This window comes from Tetrao urogallus (genome assembly GCF_951394365.1).
Source record: "Tetrao urogallus genome assembly, chromosome: 18".
NCBI lineage: Eukaryota > Metazoa > Chordata > Aves > Galliformes > Phasianidae > Tetrao > Tetrao urogallus.
The window spans coordinates 6,722,721-6,736,110 of record NC_136831.1 but is presented as its reverse complement, the minus strand read 5'-3'; the positions used below and the strand labels follow the sequence as shown (position 1 = coordinate 6,736,110).

The following is a 13,390-nucleotide window of genomic DNA, read 5'->3' as shown; positions in this document are numbered from 1 at the left end:
GTATGGAAGAAAAGTTTTTATTATATGTACCAAAGAGTATAATCCCTAACATGCCTTGTCTTCTTCTGATGCTCTGATAGTTGTTTAAAGGAGCCCATCTGATTTAATCAGGTTCAATTGAAAAGGATCTAAAATCCTACATGGCTATGAATGACCCACTTAGACCTGTGCAAACATCCACACTGAAATACGAAGGAGGAGAGGGGAGATTTATTCCAGTACATTTAAATTCACACCTTAGTCCAACTATGTAAAGCCTTAAGTTTCATTGCTGCGTTTGAAGACAACAGAACTGTTCTGTCCATTTTCACATTCAGCTGCTTCAGGAGCCTGTAGTATTTTAAATAACTACCCAGCTCTGTTTCTTGCAGGTCTCAAATATATCCTACTCCTAGGCAACATGAACACAGCCACTGAAAAGCTATTAAAGCAATCTTGTTGATGTCACCAAAGAATAAACACTGTGCATTTGTTCTACTCAGTAGATTTAAGAGGCCTGTCACATGAAAAACTGGCACTGAAATTCTCTGCTTCAATTGAAAAGACAGTGAGAAAGCTTTGGATTTTCACATCCATTCCAGAAATTCCTGAAATAGAAAGCTGAAAGTATCTGGAAACAAAGAAGACATGACAAAGTAACCCAGCACACAGATTCAGCAGCTGCTGTGCAATACCATGAGGACTGCACTGAAGTAATACCTCCTATTTTCTTACGGTGCCCTCAGCATCAGAGGTGATGGTGGTAATACGGAGGCAGAGGTTCAAGCTTCCCACCAACATGCCATCACATTTTGTTGCTGCTGTCTAGAGGTAATTGCCTGCTTGCTTTTAGATCACCATCACCCCAAACAGCGCTTACCTAAAACACGCGGGACGCATGCAGTGAAAGCAGAGGAACCTTCACAAACAGAGGCACTGTGGCTTTTGCACAAGGAACAAAGCTCCATTACACATACCAGGAAGTACCAACACTTTACACACCTCTGTAGACACTGTCCAGGCTATTTCACACCCACTTAATGTCTCAGATGTCTTCTGCAGGGTTTCAGGTACAACAACAGTTTACACACTGCCATCAGCTATCAGGAAACACAACTGAGGTGGTATTAGAAATGAAACGGCAATAATTGCAATAGCTTGCCATTAGAGCTGCTGACACAACACGTCCCACACCACCTGGATTTCTGACAACAGGACCTTTTCACATGTTAACACTGCTACAAAGCACTCCCAAGTGAAAGCAATAGCACTGACCAGCAGTGGTGTTTCTGGTCACCTTCCTTCAAGCAGCATTTCCATGGTTACAGTGTTGATCACTACTGGCTTTAAATACATTCCAAATATAGATCAAATGCACAGCTTGGCATTTTAAACAGCCCTAATAACTACCCTGCAGGCCAGCTCTTGTGAGCCAGCCCTGAGTCTAAGGCATAATGCACTTAAATAGCACGTTGTGTTCACTCCTTAGAAGTTACCAAGCATACTGCTTATTGTATCACCCCGATCATTTGTAAAAGCAATCACCAAAGCTGGGCAGATCAGTGAGGAATCATCACTGAAATACTCAGTTCTTTACCTTGAGCCAGAAATCCAAAGGTTTTAAAGGACTCTGCGCTTATTATTTGCTCAAACTTATAAAGCATTCTTGATAAATCTGAATTATACTAAAAAAACATTGCATATTTGCTTAAGACCATCCCAAAGCAAAAGCAAGGTGGGGAATAGAAGGAAAAACTGCAGGAAACTGAAGGGAAACTGCAGAAAGCTTCCTCTGTATCAGAATGTGCAGTGATGTGTAGGCTACAGAGGCACTGAACCAGTTTCAGAAACCAGGGTTACTTTAATATTTTAATATCTCATTAATATTATTTAGACCTTATAAATAAAGCAAGAGAATCAAAACAGGCTATGAAGCCATCGTCTGGATTAGTGGAATTTTCCTGGTAACTCGCTGCTGAGTTACACAACTGTGGTAACCAACTTACCAGCTGGCAGCTCTGGAAGAGATGGGCAGGCACAGAAAAGCTCTGTTCTAAGGAGAAACATCACCAACACAAGCTCTTTTAGTACAGCACTGTGCTTTAGCCCCTCGGAACATGCATGGATAACTCCTGATCCCTGCCTGCATGGGTGCTGTTCATCAGTTGGTCATTTCCATTTCAGAAAACTAATCACTGAGAAGCTTTACCAGCAGAATTATAGTGGTGTGATTGCTCCATACGGATGCATATAATGAAACTGAAAGGGAACTGTCGCATAACTACCTAAAACATTTTGCCACATGCAAACACACTTTTCTTCCAGATAAAAAAATTAACTTGTCCTTTATTCCAGCTCTTCCATAACTTGCACCTTTATTCCAGCTCTAAAAACTCAAGATTTAGCAAGCAAGAAAAAAAAAAAAAAAAAAAAAAATCCCATCATTTGGAGAGAGTCTGACCTTGACACAAGGACTAACGTTCTGCCTTTTATCTGCAAAAATCTCCAACCACCACAGGCATGCCTCAGCGGAGCTCTAATTGGAAGAGTGGTTTCTTTATAACAGATATGAGCCTCTTGTGGTTCGCTTGAATAAATTTGCACACCTGAAACTGTGTAATACACGTTCCTACCTGTGAGAACCTGAATGTCCACCTTCAGAGAACACATGAATGAATAGGGCAGATCTGAGGAGAAAGTGGGTGGCCGCTGAGAGAAATTAAGAATTACACCTGCTTGCCTCAGAGACACTTACAAGGAGAGCGTTCATTCTTTTCCTCCCTTTGAGAAGTCTGGAGAGCCTGAAAGAGCCCAGGGCACAGCACTACTCCACTCAACAGCCACTCTAACAGCTTACAACTTCATTAGAGCCACTGCAGTCTCAAGACATGAATCTCTAAAACAAGAAGTTAAAAAAAAAACAAACATTGGGCAAGTTTGCAAGTTTCTTCCTCTAGGAAAAAAGACTGAGGACAGAAAACCCCAAGAGGCTGAATATAAATAAAGCCATTTCCATCATCCTTTGGAGTAAGCAAGGAGAGCCTGCTCACTCAGGTTAGGCTGGCTGGCGACTGGGAGACCAACAGTAAAATGCTGGTTGGAAAGGAAGAAAGAAAAAAAAAACACCAAAGAAAAAAAAACCTGACATAGTTGTGGTCTGAGTTAATATGGAACATCAAGGACAGCTAATACAGTGACACTGATATATGTCACTATTACACACCGACCTTCATTGCCCTAGTGGGGGTAATAGTGTGAGATTGACTTGCAATTCCACTTTAACATGTTTGTATTAAATGTGCAAAACCATTCTACAGAGAAAATGAGTGTTTGCTCTGTCCGTGTTCCAGGCAAGACAGATGGAAATCAGTTCTGGCTCAGAAGCCACGTAGCTCTGAGCACAGCACTCGGTTTGACAGAATGTGCCTTGCAATTAGCATCAGCTTCACTAGCTGCTGGGAGAGGAAACTTGGCTTCTGACCCCAATTGCACAGGACACGGCTGCTCTGGTTCAAGGTTAGAGTGCTCTGGCAAAGAGGCTGACCTCCAAAAAAGCATCACAGGAAAGCTGGCCAAGGGCCAGTGAAAGCTGAAATGCTCTGAGACCGCCGCGATTACCGGGGAATGTCAGCTATTCTCAAGCACTTCCTACTTCTCCGCAGCAATGGCAGTATATAAGCCTTTCCACAGCCCAGAAACATATCTTTGAGATTAAGATACACACATGGAAGGACTGCAAGCCATTAAAACCTTGTCTTTCTATTGCTTGCAAATAACCACAGTATGTCTTACAGCAGCTGAACAGTGACAACTCCGTTTGCTCAGCAATGCCAACAGGCATCCCCTCATGTACAGGAGACAGCCACACTGATATGCTGATTTCAGGATTTAATTTCCCCATTCCTCCCATTAACAGAATTTGTCTGGATCCTCCGCAGTCAGTTTCACTTGAGAATTCCACTGCAATTCTAATGTGTCCACTGAGGATTTATTTTTGGAACTGCCACACATCCTTACCGAGTGCTTCTTCCATATTTCAGGCTTACTTTCCTGGATGCCAGAATTGCTATTCAGCAGGGTTGTTTTTGTCTTAGAATCACAGACACTTTCACCAAGCAGCCCTATTAAGACACGTTGAACATATGGAATATACATATCTTCTTTATAAAATTATTACTGTTTAGACAAAAATCTAGTTTAATGGTGGGAGAGGGAAGATGGCTGCAGTGTTGCTACAGGCTCAGAATTTCTCTGTGAAATATTAACAGAAGGGCCAGAGCCTCTTACTGCCACAAAGACCCAAGTCTGCTTGGGTGTATGCATGATCTCCATGCTGATCAGCCCCAGTTCCTTGCCACCCCTTGCAGAGGTTCAGCCAAACAGGTTTGGCTTCATTGTCAGACTGCACCCACCAGGTTTCCATTTGGCCTCCAAGCAACACTGACTGCTCTACCAGGAGTGCAACCACTACAGTAACCTTTGGCAAGAAGGCAGAATTCAAGGTGAGCAGTGTAGATCAGCTGTCTGGATCTGGTTTTTGGACCAAAATATCAGCTTCTAGGTAAAACAAGTCAGATATACTCCATTAAGCAAACCAATAAAACTATTAACTGCATCAATTACATCGTAGCCATTCACTAATGTCAAAGTAACGTCATCAGAACACAGTATGACAGGGACTGGGACCTGCATTAAAAAAAAAATTACCTCGAGCTAGAGAGTTAAATGCAACATTGCAAACATGTATTCTAACCTTACACATCTGACTTCCCAGGAAAAGGCTCAGAAATGTTCAAAGATGGAAGCTAACAGTATGCAACAGCTATGTCTCATATGGAATAGAGTGGGACTCATCACCACAATAAGAACTTGAGGTCTGAGGGAGGTAACACACAGCTATCTAATGAGCAAGGAGCATAATGAATGTGAGCACAGAGCAGGTGGTGTGCAGCCGAGCCAGGCTCCAGATAAAGGATATCTCTCTTGACAGAATGTGTCATGAAGCACAGCCACCTGCTGGAGGGTGTCATGATAGAGAGCTCGCTTTGTTCCAGAAAAGAATTGGGTGAGCACAGGAAGCCAACCACATATGGTGCTATTACACACAACAGGCACTTTCTGGACTAGAAGGGCTGTCAAGACACAGCTGTAGATTGAAAATGTATCAGAGACAGCATTAGCACTTGTTTCTCTCATCCCTATCCTCTTCTCTAGAGGGATGCTGCACCAACTAGGTAGGACTTAAGCTGCTCATCAAAACACCACTGCTAGGTGCCATCCCTGCCAATAACCAGGTAACACCACTGCTAGGTGCCATCCCTGGCAGTGGGGGTGGTGCAGCCTCTGCACCCCACATCTGCTCACCAATAAAATGAGAGAGATGCCACCAGCTTCAAAAGGCAAAGCAGCTAAAGAACAATTGAGATCCCTTCCATTCGTTTCCTAAAAAAAGAATTAAAATCATAGATCATAATCACTGCTTTGTTCCTCACCCTCCTTCAGAGCAAGGAAAGGCAGACTAAAGGTGGAATCAGTTTAGTTGAAACAGAACAAAAGTTCAAGTGAAATTGCATTAAGCCCTGTTCACTGCAGCGTCAGTAGCTGCACCACGCAGACCATGAAACACTTCAGTAAGTAATTTCACAGAGCCACGAGTTCAGTAACGAAGAATTTATCTACAGACCAATGAATTGTACAGCAAAGAGAGAGTTTTGCAAATGAAGAAGCAGAATTTGTACGCTGTATGGAATAGCCAGAACATCCTCTGGAAAGTATTGCACTGATTGATGCTCCTGAACTGGAACAACATTTATAGCATTCACATTTATAAACAAAAAAGCACAGTACACTCAAGGAAGGAAGTGCTTTCATCAGGAAACAAATGGTTCCCCTTCTACTGTGGCATAAACAAATATAAATAGGACCCATCACCATCCTCACCATCACTGTAGAAATGTTCTTGTTCCACACAGTGAGGTCCATTGGTACCATTGCAATATGAAGGATTACAGCAGCAGTAGGCAAGGCAGAAGGTTCCTAGCCAGAGAGACCGAGGTGGTAATGGAATTCTGCAGTATAATTCCCAAATGTTACACAGAATGATCTGCACCAAACCACCTATACTTATGTGGTGAGACTACACATAATATCAGAATGAAAACACTGCTGTAACTGCAAAAAATAATGATAATTTAGGGCTTAACTTTAGAAGTCTGACCATGACAAAGTCTTGATGAACTGATTTTAAAGAACCCAATTGGATACAACGAGTTTTTCCTTGCCCCTTCCCACAGTTCCTGTGCTATCACCAGAACTGAAGCTGGCATGCAGCAATGCCTTCTGAGACTTCTATTTTCAAGTTTGCTGATACATAGACTCCTCACTTAGGTCTTATTTGATGATAACTTAAGAGGAATCCAAGACACAAAATGATCAAATCTGAAGTTTCATACATGAAAGAAACCACAAGACTGCAAGACACTAGATTATTATTATTTCATTTTTCTAAGGTCAGGACGGACTCCTGTTCATACCAAATCAACTCACAGAATCTGCATTTCCAAGCCATTAAGCACAACATGCAAATACTGTGCCCTGCTGAACACCACCAAGCCAAAAGAGTGCTGAATCAACTTTCCAGCAGCTCCTTCGTGTAGCCTTACAGCAACCAGCTTCTGCATGTTTCAGGCTGCAGATCCCTAATGATTCCCCAGAATCAGGGCTCCCTGGCAATGCCATGCTGACTTGTGCTTTCTCATGGCAGCTGCCATCATCTCAGCAACAGCACAGGAGGGGAAGAGCAGCTGCTCCCACAGGGTGCCCACCAGCCTCAAGTGAGCCTGTTGTGGCAGCCAGGCAGACAAAATCATTGACTCTTTGTTCCAAGATGGCTTTTTGAGCAGCTTATCTCCCCAAACTGGCTTGCAGATGAACTGCAGCATCGTTTGCAAGAAAGTATTGAGAACAACCTGGTATGCTGACTTGGCTGTAACGAGAAACCACGTGTTTCTTCTATCTCTGACCCCTAGAAGAGAAAGCCCACAAACCACAAGCTGATAACCTCTGTGGATTGGGGTGAAATCACCATTACTGAGCAAAAGGGGGGCACAGAGAGAAGAAAAAGCTTAGCACCTGATCTCAGATTTTGAAGGCCTGTGCTTGCTTATAGCTTTGTAGGAACCCTGCTCCACACTGCAGCAGATCCAGGTGGTGTCAATCAGCCCTTGCAATGCAGACTTTGGACCATGTTGCCATCATATCCTCCGCATGCTTCTAGGCACAACACACCTCAAGTATATTGATGACAACTGCAACAAGCAGCACGCAGATTATGAGAAAGCAGAATGATTAAATTCCTGGTAATAAGTCCCACTTAATGTTTTACCTGAGCTGCTAATGTTACCTGTCTTAACTACATCATAAAAATCAGATGAAAAGAGTAATTCAGCTTAACAGCCTAATTCCTCATTTAAAATATACACAAAGTAATTTCAAACTGCATGATAAAAAATGAAGAGGAGCTCACTTGGGAGAAAACAGACCATTTAAGACTAACCTGTAATTAATTTTTACTTAAGCTAATTAACAGATTTCCCTGTAAATTCCCAGAAGATTCATTCTATATTCAGAACACAAGAGCTTTAAGATCACAGCGCCTTCCTCCTTTCAGAAACATACTGAATTTCAAGTGAGTGCAAAGCAAAAACATCAATCCTGGTTATGAAAAATCACAATGTACCCCTAAATTCTGTGTTCCAAGATCTGGACTGTGATTTAATGTGACTTGTTGAAAGTCCTGAGGGACTGCTTCCAGCCCTGAGGCTCTCCTGTCCCATCTTTCATTGTGTACTTGTTTCTTCTGAGCATGTGAGCTCAGATCTGTCTGCAGCTCCTTCAGCTCGCAGCAGGAAGAGGAAATGCAGATTATTGAAGCTGGAGGTGCACATAACAGGGCACACCATATGGAAATACCTCAGCCCACGTCTGCAGCTGATGTTTGTGATCTCTAAATTAACCCGTCTGCTCACTGGATGTGATTTTAGAACCTACAAATACACCATATCTTTGATCCACAAGATTTTACAAACTTGCACGCGTGCTTCTTAAGGCTAATTGCAGATTGAATTACAAACATACAGATCCTAACCGTGGTACCAGGAGCGCCCAGGACTCTGCAGAACATTCCAACCATTTCCTTTCTCCCATGCATTCAACATATTTTCAACTCCAAACGTTCCTTGGTTGATCATTAGACATAGAGCAGTACTTCACAGCAGTTCAGACCCAGAATGGCTGCAAAGCGTGGAATTGAGTGCTTTCAGAACAAGACCAGGACTGACACTGATTTTTCTTCCATTGACACCTTTCAGAGTTTGACAGTAGCAGTGTTTTAGCTTTTAAGGCATAAAAGAACTGCCAAGAAAACCTGACTAAAAGCAATGGGTGGAGAAAAGTGCAGCTGTCAGCTACAGCTGGGTCATGTGCTTGCCCACAGAGAACAGGAAACTGCTAGCCATGGAAATATCTAGGCATGCCATGAAATAATATGTAAATTGCACAGTAAGCAGGCTGCTAAGTCAATATTTTTCCCTAGTGCTTTGCTTAACTCTTATGTTTATTAACTACAGCTCATTCCAAACAAGTGGCCAAAATCTCATTTGTTCATACAACACGTTGCAAACACAAGAGACCATCAGCAATGGCATCAAACAGCAGTTGAGCTGCAGACACTGATTCCAAACTCAATACATCCATACAAGGTACTGTTCCACAGCTCCCTCACTAATGCATTTCCAACAGCAAATAGGGCTGAATTTTCAACAAAGCCAGGAAGCAAAGCAAATGAGGGCCTGGGAGTCTTACAAAGGAAGGGAAAAGAGCTGAGCCTAATCCTAAAATTAAAGAAATTACTTGACAATGGTAAAGTCCAGACCGCATTCCTAACTCCCTTGTGTGGCTCCAACACCAGGTATTTTAACAGAGTGGAAACACCATTTTAGGTATTCAAAAGACAGCAACTGAAATCACCACCTCTGAAATCACCTTTTGGAGAAGAGAAGGTTCAGGGAAGACCTCACTGTGTCCTTCCAATACTTGAAGGGAGTGTATAAACAGGAGGGGGAACAGCTGTTTACAAGGGCGGGTGGTGATAAGACAAGGGGGAATGGTTTTAAACTGAGACAGGGGAGGTTTAGGTTGGATATTAGGAGGCAGTTTTTCACCCAGAGGGTGGTGAGGCACTGGCACAGGTTGCCCAAGGAGGCTGTGGATGCCCCATCCCTGCAGGCATTCAAGGCCAGGCTGGATGTGGCTCTGGGCAGCCTGGGCTGCTGGTTGGTGACCTGCACACAGCAGGGGTTGGAGCTGGATGATCATTGTGGTCCTTTGCAACCCAGGCCCTTCTATGATTCTAAAGTTTGTCCCTGCCACAGGCAGATCTGGAAACCTCAGCTATCACAAAGCAACAAGCTCTTACAATGCACAATAATTTGATTAAACATAATACTTATTATTTAATAGTTTAATGCACACTTGCTGTGTTCAGTCACGGTGCTAGTCACACTTGCATTTGAAACTAAGTAATTTGGGGCTGCAAATAAGACGGTTTCTAAGTGGGCTGTAAGAGCAAGATATTTTCCATGGGGCTTCCAGAACCTCTCAGAAAAGCCTGCAGCTCTCAGGACATTCAGTGTGAGTTGTTTTGTTGTGGGTTTTTTTTGTTTTTTTGGTGTTATTTTCTCAATAATCTTATTTTCCATTTGCATGAAACCCCACGATAGCAGATAATTTGTTACTTGAATTTACTATGGTAATTAAACTCAAGGAGAATTACTTAACGCGTGCCTGACCAAAAACAAGCTGTGAATCTCCAAGGTTAATTTCAGCCTTGTGTGAGTTAAGAGGTCTTCAACACTCAACCTCTTAACTGGCTTTTAACATGAACTTATTGGCTGAAGGCACTACATTATTCAATGCAAACTCCTTTAAGACAACATTAAACTTTTGTCAAGTTACCGAAGTTGGAAACTGTAAATTTAAACTGTCATTTTTCCACATTTCAGCTGCTTTCAGTACTCAGTAAATTTAAACAGGGACAAATAAGCTTAGATTCTATAAACATCTGTGCAAGTGTTCATATAGAGAAATACACACATATACACACACAGTGTTCAAGGCATTGATTATGACATATGGCACAGAGCTGCCAAAACCATCACGTCACAACGCAGAACCACGTGGTGAAGTTGTGCTGCCAGCACCAGGCATGTCAGACAACATGGTAACTTCTGGTCGATGATTCTAGAAGCTTTCCAAGCCCAGGAGATGCTTCATTAAAAGATTTGCATCCTGTTGTGACTGTTTTCAAAGCAGCTTAGATATTATCCAAAACCACGCAGCTCATCAGTAAAAATAAGTCGTCTCCACGGAAGTGGCTCATGTTAAATTTTACGTGGCTTGCCTTTAATGTTAAAGGAAAGCAAGAAGCTCAAAGTAATGCACCTCCCCAGTCACTGCCTACAGCTGAGCTTCACCAATTCCAGACTCGAGAGATGAGGGGCTGTGCCTTGAAGAACACTGCCAGACAGGCATTAGGTTCAGTAGCTGATTCCTGGATTTCAGCGGAGGAGCAGAAGAGAAACACTGTCATAAAGAATTAAGAAAGGGAAAGGATGCCCACATTTTGAAGTCTTCCTATCATAACTGTCTGCAAAACACTTGTCAATCTTTACCTAGGTCCAAGGGGAATTAAATCCAGTTTTTGGTCTTAATGTAACTGGGCTCATCCTTCAGAGAGAGAAGAAAGCTCCCCAGATGAGAGCAATGTGAACAGAGTGCTAATTGTACTTCATTCTCCCCTCAAGAACCTCTTTGAAATCCGTGATGGGCAAAGTAGGCAAGTAGGAAGCTTACTGATCCTGAACCAAAGGGAAACAGTACCAAAAAGCATCCAACTATCAGATACTGTTCATATTCTTGGAACAACTTGGCTCACAGAGACTCTTTTGCACTCTTCAGGAGATACATTAACAGTTTGGATAGATTACCACATCCACTAAAAACCAAAAAAGTAACAGAAGCAACATGGCAGAAGGATGCTCACCCAGTGAACACATTCTGAACAAGCTCAAACAGTAACTTGTGGCCCAACATAAATAAAATAAGTATTATCACTAATCCTGACTTCCGGGCTCAGCAAGTATCAATCCAGCTGACCTTCATCTTTATAAACATTCTTCTTCTCTTTGTTCACTGTTTTAATCTTTCACTGATGGTTCTTTTCCCTAAAGCTGCATATGCAGTATAGCTTCCTTCCCTTTACAGAAGAAGAAAAAAAGTCTTCTATGTAAAAAAAAGGCTAAATATTTGCTAAAAATTATCCTGGAAGTTTTGTAATCCCCCAGATACAGAACAGCTTGAGAACTCAATAGTCTGAAGTGTTCCCAATTACACCCAATTAAGCACTGTGAACAATCCTGAGGTCAGCTCAGTACTTCAGCTTAAAATATCCTGGAAGATTTCTTAAAAGAAGAAACTGTGCCTCCCTCTCAGCAGCCAGGTAAAGGCTCCTCAGTGCAGCAAAACCTGCAGAACTGTGTTGAAGACACTCAACTCTGTTCAGTGTTTTTAGAACTAAGGCCACTTTACTTCACTGAAGGATAAAGAGCTGTGTACACAGATTTAAATTCTACAAAGCCACTTAGCTTAGATACACAAGGTATTAAAACATCTTCAACACATCACAGATTCTTATGAAAATAACCACCCCTTGACTTGAACTGTTTGCAAGAGCAAAACCTGCAGGTGTACAGTGGGGGCAGTTTCAGGAATATGATAGAAATTGAAGGATTTCACCTGGTGTGATTTAATCCATTTTTTGCCCTGTGACTGCGAAGGATCACTCCCATAAGGAGCTCTGCACCTCAGCCCATGCGATCTATCTAAATATTTACACAACGAGCACCATTAAAACTCTCCCCCAGAGCCATTAAACACAGCTTTTTCAGCAAGTGAAGCAATAGGAGTTATTTTAGACTATTTACATTTTAACTGTTCTTATCTGGTAGAAGCTGACCTGACTGCTCCCCCACAAGTGCCCTTCCTAACTCACAAGAACCACAGTTGTGGTTTTGGCTGAATAGACTTTAAAATGTCAAAGACTGACTTCCTCTTCATTTTCTAAAAGGAAAAAAAAGAAAGGGGAAGAGGCAGAGAAAGAGAGAACCCAAGTTTTTTTTTGTTAGTTTTAATACTAGCATACAAACCAGCAGTCACACAGCCAAGAAGCTTTTGGCTATCTCTCTAGCCTCCCTATTTTTTTTTCCCCTCCCCACATGGTAGTGCCCCTGCTCCCAGTGCTTCTTCCTCTCTGTTCACACTTAACCCTGCTTTCATGGCTTCTTCTGCGTTTTCTATTCTTTTACAGCTCAAACGAACAAAGATGCCACCACAATAAGCCTTTCATCAGTGCACTTGATGCTTTCTCCCCGCCTGGAATAGATTGGTCCCAATGAATGATTTGGGTTGGAAAGGACCTCAAGGATCATGAAGCTCCAAGCCCCCATCACATGCAGGGCCACCAACCTCCACTTTTAATGCTAGACCAGACAGCCCAGGGCCCCATCCAATCTGACCCTGAACACCCTCAGGGATGGACAGGGCACCCACAGCCTCTCTGAGCAGCTGTTCCAGCACCTCACCACTCTCTCTGTGAAGAACATAATCAACATGAAAGCACACTTCAAAGCAACTTGTGCTGTAAGTTTAAAACAAAACAGTCTGTGAGCTGTATTGAAACGTATAGGGAAGAGGATGTGTTATATAAAAATACTCTGAGGAAAAAGGAAACAGTCAAAACACACATCTCCCATATTTGGTACATCAGCTCAGACTTGCGTGTTCCGCAGCACCTATCAATGGTGCCCAGCTCGTACTGAGCAACACACGGAGCTACCAAGTAAGAGAATTTAAGCAAAAAATTGATACTTACAGCCATAATCAACTCAAAGGGGTGTTTATACACCCGTATGGGTGACTGATACTTCTGCACCATGGCTGCGGTTATGAAGGGCAGCTCCAACCTGAAAAAGAAACATTCAAAACCATTTGTCAGATGCAAGAAGCCAGTTTTAGACTCCTCCTCAGACAGCAACTCCAGCATAACGTAACAGCATTGCTTGCAGCTCTCCTTTCACAGCTCCACCAAGACTTCTCAATGAGCCCCTGAAGAGCTGTGTGTGTTTTTGTTAGAAACGAGCTGCCGTTCTAAAAAAAAAGGCACCAAATACCACGATTTCTGCCCGGTTTTAGTGACAAAGTTTCAGCACACGTTGTGGCTGCTCATCCCCTGAGCCGCTGCTGGGACAGCGGGAGCACCTCAGGGCGGAGCGCTGCTGGGCTGCCAGCACGGGGC

At 42.7% G+C, this 13,390-nt stretch overlaps 1 protein-coding gene across 1 annotated transcript in view; it reads right to left on the bottom strand.

Annotated features, from left to right (window-relative positions):
- SEC14L1 (SEC14 like lipid binding 1) overlaps window positions 1–13,030 on the bottom strand; it is a gene marked incomplete at both ends in the record, with an annotated part of 33,475 nt that extends 20,445 nt beyond the window's left edge. The window contains one exon of the mRNA XM_079544312.1: window positions 12,968–13,030. Coding sequence (XP_079400438.1) covers window positions 12,968–13,030 — 63 coding nt within the window. The remainder of the gene's footprint in view (window positions 1–12,967) is intronic.
- Window positions 13,031–13,390: the final 360 nt, after the last annotated feature.